The sequence below is a fragment of the Vicugna pacos genome, chromosome X (genome assembly GCF_048564905.1).
Source record: "Vicugna pacos chromosome X, VicPac4, whole genome shotgun sequence".
NCBI classification, from domain to species: domain Eukaryota; kingdom Metazoa; phylum Chordata; class Mammalia; order Artiodactyla; family Camelidae; genus Vicugna; species Vicugna pacos.
In genome coordinates, this window is record NC_133023.1 from 9,007,358 (window position 1) to 9,029,049 (window position 21,692).

General features: G+C 42.9%; 1 protein-coding gene across 1 annotated transcript; it reads left to right on the forward strand.

Moving 5' to 3' along the window:
- Positions 1-289: 289 nt before the first annotated feature.
- Positions 290-20,373, forward strand: TLR7 (toll like receptor 7). Its single transcript, XM_006212620.3, is given in 4 exon segments — positions 290-357; positions 359-435; positions 802-902; positions 16,571-20,373. Coding segments are annotated over 4 exon segments (3,396 nt in total). The 3' UTR covers positions 19,721-20,373.
- Positions 20,374-21,692: the final 1,319 nt, after the last annotated feature.

Genomic DNA, 21,692 nt, shown 5'->3' on the forward strand with positions numbered 1-21,692 from the left:
TTTTGCCCCACGGGGTGTTTCGCAAGGTCTGGAGACAACTAATTGTCTGGAGCGGAACAGGTAGCACCCCTGGCATCTATTAGGTACAGTTTGGAGATGTTTCTCACCATCTTATGATGCCACAAAGAATTAGCTCCCCAAAATGGCAGTAGGGCTGAGGTTGAGAAATGCCTACAAGGAAGTCGGTGTGGCAGGCTACAGAGATTTAGACATAAGTTGCCTCAGCTGTGGTGTAGAAATAAGAGGAACTTGGTGCTCATGCAAACCTCCTGTCTGAGCTTATGTGGTCATGCTCCTCCCCCAGCCCCCGACCTTGTTTTTATTCTTGGGAACTCCAGGGCTGGCAGCCTGGAGTCTCTGACTGTAGGTTCCTACAGCCCATCTCTTCCCTTCGGAAGACTCCAGACCTCCAACCACTCCATGCCACCAAGAAAGGTATTTTAAACTTTGGGACAAACTCAGCTAACTGAAGTAACTAGGGGTAGGAGCCATTCTCAGGGAGCAGGGAGGGAAGGAGAAGGAACCCAAATCATATGCAAAAAACTTTTTTTTTTTAGAATCTAAAGAAGAGTTTCAGTGGTCTCAAATGTCATTTCTACAAAGCTAAAGTCAGACTTTCCCTGACCTTAGAAATGGTTTTCTGAACTGTGTCTCTAGTCTGTGTAATTTTGAGGAAGTAAGTAAGATCAATAGGTTGAGTTTTCAACAGCACGGATTCGAGCGATGTTCTCAGCACGTTTTGAAGCTACAGTACTTCACTGTCTCTGAAATGTGAAGCTTGGTGTTTTCTCTTTGTCTTAGTCGGTGCTCTTGGGTCCATCTCAGGCTGCTTTCGAGGCCGTTCATGCTCTGCTCTCTTCAACCAGACCTCTCTGCTTCATTCTGGAAGAAGACTAATTATGGTAAGGCAGCTAAGAGATCCCTAAAAAGCATTATGTGTAATTTTTGTGGGAAGAACTGAAACCGGCTGGCAAGAGAGATGTTTAAGTATCTGTAGCTGGGTTATTTGCTGAGGAAAACTTCCATGATATTTCACAATCAAGATGAATCGTGGGGGGATTTCTCCATTGCAGAGTCATCACTACCTGCTCTGTCCAACAAGACAGATTTCATGCGTGCTGCCCAGAGAAGGAGCAGATGTTGGAGTTGGGGAAATAGCTTCCATGGGTCTAATTTTTTCACCCCAAATTTTGGCTTGAAAACCATACGAATCACTGAAGTTACTCTGTGCTTTTTCCAGCCTGTGGTGGCTTTTGAATGAGTATATGTGGAGTGGGGCAGTGGCGGGGTGGGGGGAGTGGTGTGGAACACGTATGGTTCAGAATACAGGGAACCTGGCCTCCTGTGCTGTCTAGGAAAACCAGAACCGGACGATAGTTAAAGCTGTGAAAACAGATTTTGTTCAGCAACTACTGAAGTCGGGGAAAAAGAGACCTCGGTGTGGTGTAAGACTGGGCTCAGTTCCAGATACAGCATGGCCATGGGGGGATGCAGAGTGGAGGGGGGTTGGCCAGTGGATGGAAGATTACTAAGGGAAACCTCAGGGGTACAGGGGATTCTGGTAAACCGACTTAATGGGATTCTTACGGAAAGCAGGCCAGGGAGATGGGGCATCACTTGGGGGATGGTAGGGTTGAGGTGTTTGATTGGACATCAAGACTGATCAGATATCAGTGGTGAGGAATTCTTGCTAAATGCACCTAATAGGATTTGGGCTAAAACTGGGCAGATGGACCTGGAAGCCCAGCTCAAGGCCTGATGATGGAGAGGAGCCAGACTGAAGTTGAGTCAAGGCGAGAGTCCTGGCCAGTGCCGGCTCTCCTGGGCCCTAGCTGGGGGATCTTGGGCTTATGACCCAAGCCTCTTTCTTTGACTATCAAATGAGCATGACGCTACCTCTGCAGTTGCCTTGCAAGGCCATCGTGAGGCTCAGATAATGATGCATGTTCAAGTTTTTTGCAAGCTGTGCCAGTTACTAGGCATGCCAAAAATCAATCAGAAAAAGACATCAGTGGCCTTTTTCTGAAATTACTCCATTGCCCAAATCAGACACAATGGAGTGCATTCACCAGGAACCCATTCTGACTTCTGGATCTGAATGTTGGTACCAGGGCTCATTTTGTGTCTCACGTCTAATTAAGAGTTAACCAGGGGGCACTAAGTTACAAAGGAAACAACAGCTTAGAGTTTCATTTCCTAGAAACTCAGATGTCTATTTTTATGCAAACCCATGCCCGAATCTGCCTTTGCCCCTTGGGGGATGGCATGATAGGATGGATAGTAATGGAGAGCTCGCATTTATGGACCACTTACTACAAGTTAAGCATCCTGCTAAGGGCTGGGTGTCTCTGATTGGATTTCACTCTCAAAGCAGCCTTGTGAGGCACAGATAGGGGAGCTGGGGCCTCAAGAGGTGAAGGAGTTTGTGGTCATGGCTGGGCAGCCTGACTCCAGAAGCCATGCTGCAGACCCCTCTGCTCTACCTAGACTGAGCCTGGCACTCACTTCTACCTGGGAGACCCTCGGTCAACTCGAGCTTCAATTCTGATATCTTCCTCCTTAAGGAAAAAGAAATTGGGATATCTTTTATAGGAAAAGACATGAAAACAACTTTCAAAAGGAGAAATACAAAAGGCCAAAAAGCATAGGGAAATTATTCAGTCTTATTAATAGTTATATGTCAGATCCTTTGATATGGAAACTCCCCTTCTAGAAATTTCTTAGGGAAATGGTCAGGGATGTGGCACACTGTTTACAAAGATCATCTTTGCAGTATGACGGAAAGAATATCTCATGCCCGGTGTTGGGAAAGGGTTAATTAATTGTGGTATACCCATTAAGTGGAATATTAGAAAACCATCATATCATATTTTTTCAAAGAATATTGAATGACAGAAGAAAATACAGTATAATGGTAAGTGGAGAAAGCAAGCTAGGAATTAAGTGTTGTATGTTCGTGACGTTTTTAGTGCACGTATTAGATGCTTACCAAATGTTGGTTAATCTGGGGTGACGGTTTCCATGAGTAAATGTGTTACCTATTTTTCTCAGTAGTTTCCCAAAAGAGACCCACATTCTAACCCTTTTACAGTTGAGAAGTCAAGAGACTCGTGAGGGAAAGTGATTCGCAAAAGTGAGAGAGCACTTAGGTGGCAGAATAAGAATTTACAATCAAACTTTTCCACTGATAAAGCCCCAGCTAGTACTAAAATGCTTCTCGCCACGTGAACTTGATGCAGGAGTCGGGGGACCAGTGTCAGAGGGAACCCGCCAAAATGTAACATTAGTTAAGCCATTTTAAAATTAAAACCATGAAGCTGCTCTTAACTATAGCACATTTCTTCATGGCCAAAGAGATAATAAGGAATCCATTGACTAAAGTAATCAAAACCGATTATTTAAAAAACTGGAAGATCATGCTGAAATTGAAAGCAATCATTACAGAGGGGAAGATATAGCTCAGCAGTAGAGTGCGTGTTTAGGACGCCTGAGGTTCTGGGTTCGATCCCCGGTACCTCCATTAAAAAAATTAAGTAAATAAAGAAACCTAACCCCCCCCCGAAAAACTCAATCATTACAGATTAACCAACCAGTGTCTTTGCACCCCAAGAATAGATCATCTGTGTCTCTGAAGCCCACCAATGTTTAGGGCTGGCATGGAAAATTACAGCCTGCCACCTGTTTTTGTATGGCCCACAAACTAAGAATGTTTTTTTCCATTTTCAAATGATTGAAAAAGTCAAAGGAAGAATAATACTATTTTGTGACCCATAAAAGTAATATGAAATTGAAATTTTTGTGCCCACAAATAGTTTTATTGTTTGTGTTTCTGTTTACATATGGTCTGTAACTACTTTTGCACTTCGTTGGCAAATTACTCGAAGTGTTGAGTAGTTGTGTTAAAGACGGTATGGCCTGCAAAACAAAATATTTACTAATTGGCCCTTTACAGGAAAAGTGTGCCGATTGTATGGAAAAAAGGGACTAGGGTAAAAGGTCAAATAAGATTTAATATCTTATGGTCTTTGGTGCCTGCCGTGATGCGTAGTAGCTTCTTAGTTCCTGATTTATGTAAGACTGTTTTGTATCATTTTATTTTATTTAGAAAACTAGGTCTGTTGGGCTAAAATGGTAGAAAGTAAATGATAAAAAGTCTTTTTTCCATAAGTGGGTACTTAAATTTTTCTTGTTGTTATAGAATGAAACTTTGATGTCCATGTTAATTACACCCTACAGAGGTTAGCCTATAATTAGAAATATTTCAGAAATTGCAAAAAGGGGCTATTTGATTGTAAGCCTGTTAGAGAAATTCCCATTAGAGGCTGGTCTGTAAAACAATAGCACGGAAGTACTTTCTCTTATTCACAGCCCTGGGTTAGCCCCGAGGGGGATGTACATAACACAAATCTAGTTATCAAACAATTCAGTGTCATACCAACGTGGCAGAAGTTTAGCAAGTTCAAATTCAAGGGTTTCCAACTATTGCTCCCCCACTCCTTGCCTCTTCCAGGCCCCTTTCTGTTACTCTCCAGCTGGCCATCACCTTTGGTTCAATCCAGCCCATCCATTTGCGGGATCTCCACCATGCCATGACACCAGGGAAGCAAAGACTTCCATAGCTGGGCTCAGTGACGTGACTCTGGAGCTGGGTCTCTCTCACAGTTGCAGCCGATGCCGGGGCTGGATTCCCCCCGCACAGGTCTGGTGCCTGAGAGGGGTCTGGTGCCGGGAGACTCAACAGCTGCGGGCGGAGCAGCTGGGGCTGCTCAGCTGCTGTCTCCACGTGGTCTCTCCAACATGGCAGCTGTGGCCCAGGACTCCAAAGCAAGTGGAGAGAGACAGAAAGAAAGCTCGGGAGAGAAGAAGGGTGGGAGATGCATGAACCAGTTCACAGACTCTTACACTAAGTATGGAATCTTTACATCCCAGCTAAGGCCAGGCTCCCCACCAGTGCACCGGTCCCCTCCCTGCCTGCCACCTCGGGCTCAGAGCGCCAGCATCCTCCCCTTTCTCTCCTCCATCTTCATCCGTATTACTCTTCGTGGTTTTCCTGCGCTTTCCCCCTTCTCACCAGCATTACAACATGCTGTTATTTCTCCCATCCTGAAATCAATCCTCTTGACCCTACTGGCCCTGTGAACTCCTGCCAGCGTCTTTCTTCCCCTTCACAGGAAACTTCCCAGAAATGTTTGCTGCCTCCAGTCCCTCTCCTCGCATTCTTCCAAGAACTTTGAAGTCATGTTTTATTTGGCTTCACCTTCAAAAGTCTATCCAGTATCTGGCAAGTTCTCACCACCTCTACCCCTGCCAGCTGGGGCTTTTGCTTGAATTCCTGTAATATCCTCTTGACTGGTCTCCGCGCTTCCACCCGTGACCCTCGCTGTCTCTTCGCAGCACGGCAACCAGCGCGAGCCGTCGAAAATGTCAGACCGCGGCGCTCTTTGGCTCAAAACCTTGCAGTGGATCGGCCTTCTGCTCTCCTTGTTGAGACGGCCAACAAGGCCCTGTAGGCACGCTCGGTGCCGGGCTGGGGGCCCTCCCTCTTGGACTTGGTCTTCTTTCGCCCTCTACTCCCTCTGCTCCAGGAATAGTAGGTTTGGTGCCACTTTTGTGACACCTTGCCTTCCCCATCCCCTTCACCTCACCTTGCGTTTTCTTCTATCACACCAGTCACTGAACATCTGCCATCATTATGACAGTTCTATATATATATATATATATATACATTTTTTTTGAATTTGTTATTTGCAGAACATAAACTACGGAACAGCAGGACATTTTTCCGTTTGCTCCACTGCTGTGACCCAAAGCCCAGAAGCGGGTACCTGGCACACAGCAGGTATCACTAAACACTGGTGGAATGTTTCGTTTTTCACCATTTCCTTCCACCTTGTTATGATGAGCTTTTATGACTTCCTCTCTGTAATTTTAAAACATTTTAATACAAAGAATACATGTTCTTCATAAAAAAAAAAAAAGAACTCAAGGAGGAGAGAATAGTATGACATGAAATTCGAAGTCCTCTTTCCTCACAGTGAAGGCGCCCTTACCATGGCCCAGGAGACATCGTGGTGAAAAGTCTGTAATGTGTTCTTCCAAGCATTTCTCTGCAAATGAGAATCCAGTGTACGTATATATGTATATATATAGTCATTGTAAAGGCAGCATATGCTATATGTCATTTTTGATGCTGCTTTTAAATTTCATTCTATTTTTTATAACTTAATAGTATATCCCGCACACCTATAAACCTACCACATTCTTTTCAAAGAGGCATTTGATACTGCTGGCTTCCCACTTTGAACCATGTCTCCAAATTAATACTGTCTGCCAGTTTTCCCCATACTTACTATTTCAGAGAGCAGAATAAAACTAAGAAAATACTTCTATCTAAGACATAATGTGTATTATGATAAAAAGATGCAGTAGTATGGGTTTTGTTTTGGTTTGGGGGTTTTTTTGTTTGTTTGTTTTTGGATTTTGGGGTTTTTTTCTTTCTGTGGAATTCTTAAGAGGTTCGTGGTGGTTGGAAGCTTTGCTTAGACTGTTTTGAAATGCAGCAGCCTGAAGTTCTCGGGGGCTAGGAGGCCTCCCAGTTGGGGACAGACCCTGGCAGATACGTTCCCGGGGCTCTGGGCCAAGCCTCAGAACTGTATATGACTGCACGAGAAAAGGAGCACCGGAGGCAGTTAGCGCTCCCTCCGTAGTGTGCTGATGAGAAAGTCAAGGTTTAGGAGAATTCAGTCGGTATGACTGCATCAGAGCAGCTGACTTCTTTTATTTTCTTTTTAATTAACAAATTGTATTTATTTTATGGAAGTATAGCTGATTTACAATATTGTGTTAGTTTTAGGTGTACAACAAAGCGATTCAGTTACACATATACATACAGACATACATTATAGACATACCTATCTATATTCTTTTTTCTTTTTATTCCGTGATAGTTTATTACAGGATATTGAATATAGTTCCTTGTGCTGCACAGTAACTCCTTGTTCTTTATTTTACTTAAAATTTTTTTTATTGAGGTGTAGTCAGTTTGCAGTGTTGTGTCAATGTCTGGCGTACAGCATTATGTTTCAGTCACACATATGCACGCATATATTCGTTTCCATTATTTTATCTGTTCTATATATGGCAGTGTGCATCTGTTAATCCCCTGCCCCCAGTTTATCCATTCTCCACTTTCCCCTTTGGTAACTGTAAGTTTGCTTTCTGTGTCTGTGAGTCTGTTTCTGTTTTGTAAATAAGTTTATTTGTATTATTTTTTAGATTCCACGTATAAGTGATATCATATATTTGTCTTCCTCTGTCTGACTCACTTAGTATGATCATCTCTAGGCTGGCTTCTGATCTGACTTTCAGTTCACAGAAACTAACCCCCAGAATAAATAAACATGAGAAGTCAGCCTAATCCTGGTCTCTCTCTAACTTGTTGCAAGATGCAAACCGCTTAACCTCATTTCCTCCCTCCTGCCATCTGTGCCTCTCGGTCCTCAGATTGTGTCCATGTCAGAAGCTTGCAGAGTCTTGAAGATAAAAGCAGTCGGCAAAGCGCAAAGTTCAGCTCGTCTAGGTGATTGTGTTTTCCCGTTAGGAGTCATAGCTCTACAACTGTAGACATTCTAGTGGGCATCTGAAATGGATCGAAAAGCAGTAGTATTCACTTCTGAGCTCAGGCTCGAGTCCTGCCGCAGAAATGAGGCATCCACGGGGACATGTTTTGCCACTTCAGAGGGCTGTGTATTCAAGCTTCTGTCTGAGGATGGACAGGCAGCATCACCTTCAGACCTGACTAGTCCCCGTCCCACAACTGCTTCTTTTTCCCACCATGGATTTCCCTGACAGCAGAGAGTCCTGTGCTTGGGAGATACACATGGCTTCTGAGAAGCAGTAACAGAGGACTTTGGATCCTAATTGGGCAGGAATGGTATGTCACTCATCACCATGCCCATGCTGCATCTAACATTGTGCCTTGCATAGAGGAGATTCCTGGTGATGTTTGTTGGATGCATACGTGAGCAGATACTCCTTTATCATGAAGCTAAAGCTCAGCATGCCTTTAAATTTATAAATTCATAAACTATGCTAACATAGCATTACTGGGCGTGAATGCACTCGTAAGAAATACACGATCCAAGAAGTCTCTTTTCTTCCCTCAAGTTGGTCCCACTCAAATCATAAATATCTTTTCTTAATATTTAGAAATTTTTCTTAAAATTCCAGATAGCACATTATCAAAACATTAGACTGCCAAGAATCCTTTAACTGAGAAGGAAATTAACCAAGATGCAGGAATGCATCATACCAAGTAGATTGGCTGGAATTTGAATCTTGGTTTAAAATTGCCTCTCTGATCTCTGTTTCCTCATCAGTGAAATGAGGAGATTTCTGTGTCTTGTCAGCTTCTCTGTCAGGTCTTGGCGATGTGATATAAAGCATGTATCTACCTCGACATCTGGCACATAATCAGGACCTGATAAACAGCAGCTATTATAAAAAACAAAACGGCACGTGATTGCCTAATGACTGTTCAACGTGAATTCTACATTTTCCACTTTAACAAACAGAGGTGATTTACTGACAGAATAGAACACCTGCGCATACAGAATCAAACATTCCATTTTTACCATAATTAGCTCGCTAATTGAGCATCCACATTTACCCAGTGGATTTGCATGTGTAATTAGCTATGACTCATTACTAACGCTCGGCCTAGCCCATGGTGCAATATGCGATTTTGCAAACCAGATTCCCGAAAGGCATATGTCTTTAGGAAAGCATTGCCAAAAAAGCAAGGAAATAAAATAACATGAATGATTTGTATCAAATGAAGAAAAACAGGCTTGGCTCCACGCTGAATAAACTCTTCTATTGAAAAACAGCATTAGTGGAAGCGAAGGGCCTAGCTTCAGTCTAAAGCAGGTTGTTCCTGATGGTTTGAAAGGGGAAATTTCCACACCTCAGGAAATTTCCATCGGAATAAAGGAATGTTTCACATTTTAGAATCATCTTCTCAAGAATATCTCTCTTATTTGGGAGCCTCAAAGGTATATTATTTCTCTTTAGGTAACAAATTTCGAAAGGCCTTGTTCCTTGACTCAATTTTTTTCCTCACCTGCTTGATCAGAGCCCGCCTGGGCGTTCAAGGCTCCCCCGCCGCCAACGTGGCGAGCAGAGAGAAGGCTTGTCTGCATATGGCGTTCCCAGGGCCATCTGGGCTGGGGCTCAACTGTCGAGTATTGGACAGGGTCCCGTCCTGGCCGTGCCTGTTCCTAGGAGACGAATGAGCTCTGTGCTCTCACTGGGGCTTCAGGTTCAAGGCGACAGAACTTGTGAGAAAACAGACTGTGTAGGAGTCCTTCTGCGGGTCTGCTTCCTGTGGCCGCCCTCTGACACCATCCCTGTTTCTTCTGTCTGTTTTTTTTTCCCACTTCAGCTCTTCTCTTAAAGGTCCCCAGCCCCTCCTGGCCAGTCCTCATTCCCTTGTCAAAAATCTCATCTTTGGAAAGACTTTTACTATTTATGATCATTGAATGTGTATCTTCCATGGGCTTTTAAGCATGTCCAAAGCCTTGGTTTACTCAGCAAATATTTAGCTCGCACGGCCTAGGTAGAGGGCGTCATCACAGCACACGACAAGCGAGGTTGTGGACCTAAGAGTGTTCACCACCTAGAGGGGAGATGGGTGAGCTGACAGCAAGACTTCTGGAGAGGGAGGCTGGCGGGATGGCTGAGGGCTAGCTCTGTGTCTCAGCTGCCTGGATCTCATATCCAGCAAGTTCTATAGCTTCTGCATTTCACTGTCCTCATTGTAAATGTACCTATTTCTTAGAATTGGGATGAGGATGGAATAATCCGCTAAATCTTACGGGTTGAAATGTTAAGGCATGTGAATTGAAGGTTTTGTCTAGACCAGGGGCCTGAAAACTACGACCTGTGGACCCAATCTGTCCCACCACCTGTTTCTGTACAGCTTGTGAGCCCAGAATGGCCTTTGCCACTTTAATTCATTACATTCTGAATGGTTATTGAAGTACCCACATAACAGCCTCCATTTTGTCTAAAATATTTACTCTCTGGCCCTTGACAGAAAAAGTTTGCTAAGCCCTGGTCTAGACCAGTGCTGTCTGACAGAACTTTCTAGAGTGATGAAAAATAGTTTGGATCCTGCTTGGATACAGTAGCCAGGATCCTGATGTGACTTTTGAGCACTTGAAATATGGTTAGTGCGACTGAGAAACTAAATTTGTAAATTGCACTTCATTTTAATTAATTTAAATTTAAACAGCCACATGTGACCGGTGCTGCCACATTGGACAGAGCAGCTTTTGACCATCTAAATCTAAAGAGTCTGTATCCTGTCAGTGTCCCTCTCTCTCAATTTAATCAACTTCCCAGAGGCTGTCTGAGTCAAGAGGAAGGCAGTGCTCTTAATCGGATTTTTTTCTTTTTCTTTTTCTTTCTTTTTTTTTTTTGCCCTGGACTGGCTTTCACTGTCTGCTAGAAAATGCTTAATGGAAAGTGCTTAAAAAATGCATGTGAGCATATTCTTATTTCCTCTTAAGGCTGCTCTTTGACTGTATCCATGACATCTGCTGTCATTTGGGGTAAGGCAGTCAGCTTTTTCAACCCCACAGAGCCCTAAATTAAGGATGTCTTAATCAACTTTTTAGCGTTCAGGCTGCAGGCAGAGAAAACCTCACTTAGCAAACGTGTACTTCCTTCCATCCCTGCTAGACTAACTTCAGCCTGAGGTCACTTCTCTCATAAGATTGCCCGGAACAGTAAGGAGTCATTAACACGCACCATCATCATGAATATCTCAAACCATTTTCCTCTAGAGTAAAGCCACAGGTGGCGTTCTGGAGATGTCATGACCAGCATGGCGACTATGGTTAATAATATTGTATTGCATATTTGAAAGTTACTGAGACAGTAGATCTTACAAGTTCTCCCCGCAAGAAAAAAAATTTTAACTATGTGAGGTGACAAATGTTAACTAAACTTACTGAGGTGATCATTTTGCAATATATACATATAGCAAATCATTATATTGTACACCTAAAACGAGTACAGTGTTAAATGTCAGTTATATCTCAGTAAAACTGGAAAAACAAAAATCATAGTTGGCGGGTGCTCTGTCTTCCAAGATAGCAGGGGTGATAGTTGTTATCAAGTGTTTTTGTCGCGACGTAACACAGATTGCTAATTTTCCAGCTTCCAATGCCTGAGTCTTTCTTGCCCATAGCCTGATGATATCAGTGTCACATATTTTAGGTTCTCTCATGGGCAGTCATTTATTTCCAAGTGCTAAATTCTACACTGGCCAAAATTGGGTTTGCATTTGTGTAGTAGAATTTCCAATTGACACTGGCTTAGCATAACAATCTTAGGACTTCTCGTAAACTCCTAGAAGTCAACAGTTCAGAGCCTTTGTTTCCACTCTGCTCTGTGAGGTCACACAAAGATCTCGACACCCTGGATCATCTACCTTGTTGCTTCATTGTCCCTAGCATGTTTTCCTCATTTGCATCACGCAAGATGGCTGGCTACACTATCCGTGTTGTAACAAGCCAGGTGGAAGTAGACAGGAGGAAGGGGAATGGTCTCACTCTTTAAGGACATGTCCCAGAAATTGCACATCTCACGTCCTCTCACATCACATTGTCTTAAACTTTGCCATGTGGTCATGCTTAGCTGCAAGGGAGTCTGACAAATATGATCTTTTGTCAGAGTGGCATATGCCCAGCTACAAATGGAGATTCGATCACTATGAGATGAGAGAAAGGGGAAAAAGATATTGGGAGATATATAACAATCTCTGGATTCTATGAGAATAACAACAAGAATTAATTGGCAGTACCAGAAAATACCCCTGGAATAAGAACAACATACAGTTAATCGACACATATACAAGTGGCAGCATCTTATCTGGAAAGAACTCATGGTCTTTCCACATTGTATTTTAAATCTGTGTATTTTGTCTCTCCTCCACTAGACTTTGAGCTCTTGAAGGGCAGAGACTGTGTGTCTACTGCCCCTAGTAGAGATCCATTAAATATTTCTCAAGTGAAAGAATGAATATGAGTCAGTAGAATTCTGATCTTTTAAATAAATTCTTTCTCACCAGATACTTGGTACAATTTCAAGCTAAGGAATTTTGGGGGAATTTCCTGGTCCAGGTCCATTATCTTGATCTAGGAAGGTTGTCCAGGTCCTTGGTATCTCACATTGCTGTTTCTGGGTCCGTCATCCTCTCGTAGGGAATCTTCTCCTAAGTACAGTGCTCGCCTCAGAAGGGTACATGGATAGTGACCTGCCAAGCCGGCGCAGGACCCAATTCTTCCAACCTCCTTCCAGAGTTCTTTTTACAACCGCACGTGTGATCAGCGGAGTAAGAGATGAGAGGAGGGAGCGATCGCGTCTGTCTAGGTTAATCCCAGAAAGCTTCCTGAAGAAGATGGGTTTGAACTGGGCATTATAAAAGCAGTGCTTCCTAAACCTTTCCCCACAAGGAACCACAGGGCAAATAGAAGAGGCAGAATATGACCCCCTGGAGGGTCCCGAAGCGTAGCTGCAGGAACCTACTCTGGGGGTGAATTTCTTTGAACTCTTTCGCTTTATTTCACAGTTCATTCATGCATGCATTCATTCTTTCATTTGCGTATTTAGCAAACATAATGCAGCATTAATTAAGTGCCACATGTTGTTTTACATGAGGACACGCAAAACCCTGCTCTCTCAAAGCTTACATTGTCATGCAGAATAGACATTAAATAAGCACATAAACCAGAAGCCTAAATTGTCAACAAGATAATTTCTGTTTGTGCAAAAGGCCATGAAGGAAATAAAGTAGGACAGTCTAACATGGAGTACGTATACCTCTCTGTGCCTCAGTTGGCTCATCTGTAAAATGGAAGTCTACGATTCCCAAATCCCCAGATTGAAAGCTTTGTCCTAACTCAATTGATGGCAAACGCTACTTGATCTGAACTCATTTGGAGATGAATCTTGACCTGAACCAAATGATCTAGTTCTTCTTCTTCTTCTCATTCTTCTCCTTCTCTTTCTTTCTTTCTTCTTCTTCTTCTTCTTTTAAAAATACCACATAGAGTGGACACATCTGTGCTTAATCTATGTAAAGCACTGAAAACGTTGCCCAGCAATATGGTAAGTGCTACCTAGGTTATCTCCTGTTACTGTCATGATCTCTATTATCACAGCGGGGGTGGGGAGGAATTTAGAAAAGTTGCTCAGAGAAGGCTTCTCTGACCGTGTGCCATTTAAGCAGACCCCCAGAGGGATGAGAATGACCAGGCTGTGGGAAGAGGAGGAGAAAGATGATTTCAGGAAGAGAGAATAGCAAGTGCCAAGACTGGCTCAAATACAGAACCGAAACCAGGCTGAATGTTTCGGGTGTGATCAAAGAAGGGGAAAAGAGGTTCAAGGTCAGAGGGGTAGTCTGGAGTCAGAACATGCATGATATAAACCATGGTAAAGACTCTGGATTTCATTCAAAATGCAATAAGAAGTCATTGTCGTTGATCTGACTCATGTTTGTAGAGACTGCTCTGATGCTGTTGAAGGATGAATTGTAGGGGAGAAAGGGAGTCAGGGAGGCCGGTTTGGAGTCCACTGCTGTCACCCAGGTGAGACCTCGTGGCTAAGTGGAGTAGGGAGGTGGTAGTAGACAAGGAGAAAAGTGGACAGGTGCAAGAAAAAGTTTAGAAATAAGGGAGAAAAAGACTTTCTGATTCGTTTTTTCACTCATTATAATTTATATATCCACGTGTAGAGACTGAAAATTCCACAGTCACTGTCTCCAGTGTGTAAGGTCAGTGGTTTGCTGAAGCCAGCTCGTCCAGGCTTGCTAGAGCGGTTTTGCACATCTCTCTCCAACTCTGCATTCAGTGACATCACGCTCGTAGCTGGAAATTGGCCATGGTGGGAGTATTTACACTACGGGAATTGGCAAATGCTACAAATCAGGACTTAACAAATCAGAGACTGGGGTGGGGAAGAAAGCCAGTTGTTAAACAGTTACCAGCACACCACTGTTTGTTTTTTTTTCTGTAACTAGCTTCCTTTGTCTTAGAGCCTCCATTTCTCCATTTCCCCCACCACAAAAATAGTGAAACTAGGCATATCCCGGAAAGCTTAGTTTGATGAATGCTATCCCTATCACTTCATGTTTTCAACTCAGTTCTAATTCCGGGATCCTTCCAATTTTTTTCTTAGGGCCTGCTCTGGGTTCGTGGAGATGGGATTGGAGGAGGGCACCTGGTTGATGATTTGTCCTTTATCCATTTTGGTCCCGTCTGGCTATAACTCACCTCCCTGGTTCATAAGACCAACCACTCTTAGCAGCATTACTTATTGCCTTTTGATAGTAGGATTCCTGAACCCGTCATGTCTTCCGACAGAAGCATAGCTGGGGATGGGGTTCAGGATCTGGGATCCTGTTATCAGGGACCATAGAAATAAGTCATGGTTCTTCTCACCTTTCCTTCTTCTAAAGCCTTTTCCCCCATCTTGACTTAATCTGTCTTCCCTGAGTGGTAGACATTTTTCCTAAATCTTTGAGTAAGATTGATGCTCAAGGAAGGTATACATACCATAGTTAGCTAAGGGCTTCCCGCACTCCCTGACCATTGCCACATCTTCCAAGGCATCTGAGTGCCCCAGACTGAGAAGTATAGCCTTAAAGGATAACCAGAAGTCTGGTGAGTGGAAATGGTAGGGACGAGTACTCCAGATGGAGGGACTTGAAGGTCAGGGAACTGCAAGCTGGGCTTGGGCTTAGTGAATAGAGAAGCTGGTAGGGGAGCTGTATCAGGTAAACCTAGACAAGGAGATGGGGCCAAATTAATGGAAGACTTTGGATGCCATGATAAAAAGTCAGGGCTCATTCTGTTAAAAAAAAAAGGAGAAGAAAAAGAAAGCTATTTGAATATTTCATAGCCATAGCATCTGATTCATGCTTGGGACACTTGAAGATAGGGTGGACTGGAAGAATGAGAGCCTGGGGACAAGGATGAGGTTTTGGAGCAGACCAAGGGTGGTCCACAATCAACTGAGATTATGTCAGCTAAAATGGCAAAGCAGGGAGGATGTCAAGAAGGACGATGAAGGAGGTCAACTAGACTCAGGGAATGGTTTTAATGAGGGGGAAGTAGGAGAAAGGGTGGTGAAAGGAGGAACAAAAGCCATGTTGTAGTTCTAACTCCACCAAACTTGAAGCATGTAAAGATGTGTGAAGAAGCTCTTTGAGATCCTTCATAACCATCTTGCATTAGAGAAAAGAAAGCCAAGAGAAAATTTGCTTATTTACCTCCTACTGGAGGAATTAAGGCATTTGGTTTATGAGATAGCAACAGGATTGGTTGATTCAGTCAACTGGGAGGATGGAAGCATTAGTTGAGCTAGAAGCCAGTTATAGAGACACAGGCTGGATCATTCCATGGATAAGCACTGGTTACACTAAAACCAGTGTACTGAAGGAAAACATTGATAGAAATCCTGAAACTTGAGAGCACATCTATGGTTAAACCACCCTCTAAGGCAGAGCGAGCTCAAGTTAATAGGGTGACGAGTAAAGCTCTTCAGCGCTTCCCATATTTCCTTTTAAGGTCTTTCTCCCCAGAGTCCAAGTGTCTCTCATGCTACACCTGGATGCCCAAGAATCACCATTAAGATTAGGGTCCCACATGTCCCAGTTTGCCTGTGAGAGTCTTAGTTTATGCCTCTGGTCCTAGCATAACTATTAACAACTCCCGTTCCTCTCATTCCCATGAGTATCCCATTTGATCAGCTGGGGGTCACCCAGGCAGTGCCCTGACTCTCTACTCTCTCCTTTCCAAATGTATGAAACGTAAGCCCAATGTGTGGGGAGAATGTTCATCCCCAAATCATCTTGGAGATGATTTCCAAAAACAATCCAAGAGGAAAGCTGGCTTATGGAATAAGCAGTGCCATAATGGCAGGAGTCATGCGACCTTGGGCAGATCAGTTAATATCGCTGAGCTATGTCTTCATCTGGAAAATGGGGGTAATGGATCACCTTTGTTTCCCTACTTAGAATCTTAAGAAGCTCAAATATTGTGAAAGCTTCTTGTCATGTGTACCAGAGCAGGCTTAGCGAACAAACGTTAACTGCGCTAAAGTCTTCATGCATTTTTCTTCCCAGATGTAGTTGTATTCTAACATTCCTTCACTCCCCCCACCACACCCCCACCAAATTTCCGACTTTGGCAGCTAATTGATGGCTCTTGCATTGCAGCATTCTAAATAACAGAGAATAGGAAAATGGCTGCTTCCACCACCTGAAAAGCTATGTAACTGAAAAACATATGATGCTAAAAGCTGACTATGAACCTAAGTTATTCTGAACCTCAGAAATTGACAGCTATAGTCATGGGGCAGGGGTGGAGGTTCTGTTTAGACAGTTGAGAGCAAGACCTAAACTGTTTATTTCACCATGTAGCAAGAGGGAGCGCATGGGAATTTTCTATTGTGATTCTTAGTGTATTTCAGAGGGGCAATTTGTTCTTTCTTCTACTTTCAGGTGTTTCCACTGTGGACGTTGAAGAGACAACTTCTTATCCTTTTTAACATGATTCTAATTTCTGAACTCCCTGGGGCTATATGGTTTCCTAAAACTCTGCCCTGTGATGTCACTCTGGATGCTCTGAATGCCCATGTGATCGTGGACTGCACAGACAAACATTTGACAGAAATTCCTGGAGATATTCCCACCAACGCCACCAACCTCACCCTCACCATTAACCACATAGCGGACATCTCTCCAGCCTCCTTCCACCGGCTGGACCATCTGGTAGAGATTGATTTCAGATGCAACTGTATACCTGTTCGGCTGGGCCCGAAAGACAACGTGTGCACCAAAAGGCTGCAGATTAAGCCCAGCAGCTTTAGTAGACTTTCTTATTTAAGAGCTCTTTACCTAGATGGAAATCAGCTTCTAGAAATACCTCGGGATCTTCCTCCCAGCTTACAACTGCTGAGCCTTGAGGCCAACAGCATCTTTTCGATCACAAAAGAGAATCTAACAGAACTGGCCAACTTAGAAATACTCTACCTGGGCCAAAACTGTTATTATCGCAATCCTTGCAATGTTTCATTTTTTATTGAAAAAGATGCTTTCTTAAATCTGAGAAATTTAAAATTGCTCTCCCTAAAAGATAACAATATCTCAGCCGTCCCCACTATTTTGCCATCTACGTTAACAGAGCTCGATCTTTATAACAACATCATTGCAAAAATCCAAAAAGATGATTTTAATAACCTCAGTCAACTGCAAATTCTTGACCTAAGTGGAAATTGCCCTCGTTGTTATAATGTCCCTTTCCCTTGTACACCCTGTGAAAATAATTCTCCCCTGCGGATCGATCTGAATGCTTTTGATGCATTGACGGAGTTACAGATCTTACGTTTACACAGTAACTCCCTTCAATATGTGCCCGAAAGATGGTTTAAAAACATTAACAAACTTAAGGAACTAGATCTTTCCCAAAACTTCTTGGCCAAAGAAATTGGGGATGCCAAATTTTTGCATCTTCTTCACAACCTTGTCCAGTTGGATCTATCTTTCAATTATGAACTTCAGGTCTATCATACGTTTATGAATCTGTCGGATGCATTTTCTTCACTGAAAAACTTGAAAGTTTTGCGGATCAAAGGATATGTCTTTAAGGAGCTGAAAAGTTTTAACCTCTCCCCATTACTTAATCTTCCCAATCTTGAAGTTCTTGATCTTGGCACTAACTTTATAAAAATTGCTGACCTCAGCATATTTAAAGAATTTAAAACGCTGAAATTCATAGATCTTTCAGTGAATAAAATATCGCCGTCAGGAGACTCAAGTGAAGGTGGCTTCTGCTCTAACGTGAGAACTTCTGTAGAAGGTCATGGGCCCCAGGTCCTTGAAGCACTGCATTATTTCAGATATGATGAGAATGCAAGGAGCTGCAGGTCCAAAAACAAAGAGGCTCCTTCCTTCTTGCCTCTTAATGAAGATTGCTACAGGTATGGGCAGACATTGGACCTAAGTAGAAATAATATATTTTTTATCAAGTCCTCTGACTTTCAGGATCTTTCTTTCCTCAAATGCCTAAACTTATCAGGAAATAGCATTAGCCAAACTCTTAATGGCAGTGAATTTCAGCCTTTAGTGGAGTTGAAGTATTTGGACTTCTCTAACAACCGTCTTGATTTACTCTACTCAACAGCATTTGAAGAGCTACAGAACCTGGAAGTTCTAGATATAAGTAGTAACAGCCATTATTTTCAATCAGAAGGAATTACTCACATGCTAGACTTTACCAAGAATCTAAAGGTTCTGAGGAAACTGATGATGAACTATAACGACATCGCTACCTCCACCAGCAAGACCATGGAGAGCGAATCTCTTAGAATCCTGGAATTCAGAGGAAATCATTTGGATGTTTTATGGAGAGATGGTGATAACAGATATTTAAAATTCTTTAAGAATCTGCTAAACTTAGAGGAATTAGACATCTCTGAAAATTCCTTGAGTTTCTTACCTGGTGGAGTTTTTGATGGTATGCCTCCAAATCTAAAGACTCTCTCCTTGGCCAAAAATGGGCTCAAGTCTTTCAAATGGGACAGACTCCAGTATCTGACAAATCTTGAAACGTTGGACCTCAGCTACAACCAGCTGAAGACTGTCCCTGAGAGATTATCCAACTGTTCCAGCAGCCTCAAGAAACTCATCCTTAAGAATAATCAAATCAGGCACCTGACAAAATATTTTCTACAAGATGCTTTTCAGTTGCGACATCTGGACCTCAGCTCAAATAAAATCCAGGTTATCCAAAAGACTAGTTTTCCAGAAAACGTCCTCAACCATCTGAACATTTTGTTTTTGCATCATAATCGGTTTCTGTGCAACTGTGATGCCGTGTGGTTTGTCTGGTGGGTTAATCATACAGAGGTAACGATTCCTTACTTGGCCACAGATGTGACTTGTGTGGGACCAGGAGCACACAAGGGTCAGAGTGTAGTGTCTCTGGATCTATATACCTGTGAGTTAGATCTGACTAACTTCATTCTGTTCTCATTTTCCTTATCAGCGACTCTCTTTCTGATGGTGGTTACAATAGCAAACCATCTGTATTTCTGGGATGTGTGGTATAGTTACCATTTCTGGAAGGCCAAAATAAAGGGGTATCAACGCCTGGCATCACCGACTTCTTGCTATGATGCTTTTATTGTGTATGACACTAAAGACCGAGCAGTGACAGAGTGGGTTTTGGATGAACTGGTGGCCAAATTGGAAGACCCAAGAGAGAAATATTTTAATTTATGTCTCGAGGAAAGGGACTGGTTACCAGGGCAGCCAGTTCTGGAAAACCTTTCCCAGAGCATACAGCTTAGCAAAAAGACGGTGTTTGTAATGACAGACAAGTATGCAAAGACTGAGAATTTTAAGGTAGCGTTTTATTTGTCCCATCAGAGGCTCATGGATGAAAAAGAGGATGTAATTATCCTGATATTCCTTGAGAAGCCACTTCAGAAGTCCAAGTTTTTGCAGCTCCGGAAGAGGCTCTGTGGGAGTTCTGTCCTTGAGTGGCCATCAAACCCACAGGCTCACCCGTACTTCTGGCAGTGTCTGAAAAATGCTCTGGCCACAGACAATCATGTGACCTATAGCCAGGTGTTCAAAGAGACAGCCTAGCCCTTCTTTGCAAAATGTGACTGCCTAACTTACCAAGGAGAAGCTCAGCCGCCTTTATTTGCTCATAAATGTCTCACCAAAAGAGTGTTTTAAAATTCTCCAAGCCCTGGGATTGCCCATATCAGAGAGGAGTCACCAGCGTATGACAAAGGAACTGGAAAAATGGGATTTATATAAGCATCAAGTCGTCTTTTTTCTCTCTGTGTGTCTCCATTTGCATTTGTGTCTCTGCCTTCTGCTCCTGCATAAAAATACTCTTGGGAGAAGGGTGGCAAGCAGAGGATGTGGGGGCTCTGATTTTCCTGCAATCCTGTCATCTCAATCACCATATCGAGAAGAACTGAACTTTGACCCCTAAGAAGTGCTGGTATGTATAGGAATAGGGTTAAAAATGCTCAGGATCTGCCTGTATGACATTAAAATTACCAGAGTTAATTAAAGAAATAAAAAGTTAACTCCTCAACCAATTGTTTCAGTGTCATCTAGCGCCCCCTTCTGGGCAGACCGAGTGTTGGCACCTGACAGATAGTTGCTCCTTACGTGCAGCTCACTCTATTCGCCCGGGCCTGTTATTGGATTCTGTGGGGCAATAGTGCCATCGATGGACATAGTCTACTTACAAATGGGAGAAAAATAAAGTGATCTGTTTTTATGCAAAGTGATGGTCTTTACCTTTCATGATATTTTGCCTACTTAAATATTGCTATGGACTGAATGTTTGTTCCCCCTCAAAATTCATATGTTGCAATCCTGAGCCCCAATGTGATGACAGTAGGAGATGGGGCCTCGGAGAGGAGATTAGGTCATGAGAGTGGAGCCCTGATGGGATTAGTCCCTTAAAAGAAGCAGGCAGAGGGCTAGCTTGCTTTGTTCCCGCCACATGAGGATACGAAGGGAAGTCGGCAGTCTACAACCCAGAAGAGGGCCCTCGCCAGAACCAGACCATGCTGGCTCTCTGACCTCAAACTTCCATCCTTCCGACCTGTGAGCAATAAATGTTTGTTGTTTAAGCCAGCCAGCTTACGGTGTTTTGTTATAGCAGCCCAAGCTAAGACAAATATTTTTACCTGCATTGCAAAGTACCGCATCCAAAGAAAACTTGCCTCATCCAATGATCTTTCAAACTGCTGTATTATCTATACTGTATATTTGTAATTATCTGAAAACTGGATCCATCAACATTAGATGGTTTTGATGGTAAATTCTAAAGGAGCACTTCAAGAATATGTATTTATTTGGAATTATCAGGCAAGGGTGACAATTATATGGATTCCTTTAAATCTGGGGGGTGGGGAAACAGAGGTTTATAGACCTTAGCAGCAACAGAGCTTCAGGCTCGAGCTTTGGCTTCACTACTCAGAAGCAACAGAAAGGACCAAGATGTTCTGAAGACACACATACTTTCAAGTGAGTATGAATTTGTATGATTTCAAAGTTGGAAACCTGACTGATTTGTTTTAGTTCTTGAAAGAAATGATCTATGGAGGTGTCTGTGCCCTTTGAAAGGTAATGCGTATAGGTGACTTTCTTTGGTGAAAACAGATAACTTCATACAAAGTGGCTTTGGGCATCATAAATTTTCTTCTATTAAAACTCATAAATACATAAAGTTTAAGCTCTTTTGGTGATTTATGAGTCACACGGCATTTGAAGACAACTTGAAGATCTTCTGAAATGGATGAAGAGGAAGGAAAACTGGAAACAGCACAACTCAGAAACCGCAGCGTATTTCAACACGAGGTTGTGCACAGTGGTTTGTTGTAGGAAATGACCAAAAGCACATCAGCAGATGCTTTTAGTTTTAATTCCTTTATAATCTTGACAAATCACTCTTTTCACCTTCTGAGAGTCCTGTGCAACTCAAGTTGTTTGTGGACAGCTCAGATCAAAACCCACCAACTCAGGCCACCAGGAGAACACGACCGTGAGGTCCCCTGCTCTGAATGTCCTGCTCTCAGCTGACCTGCTTCTG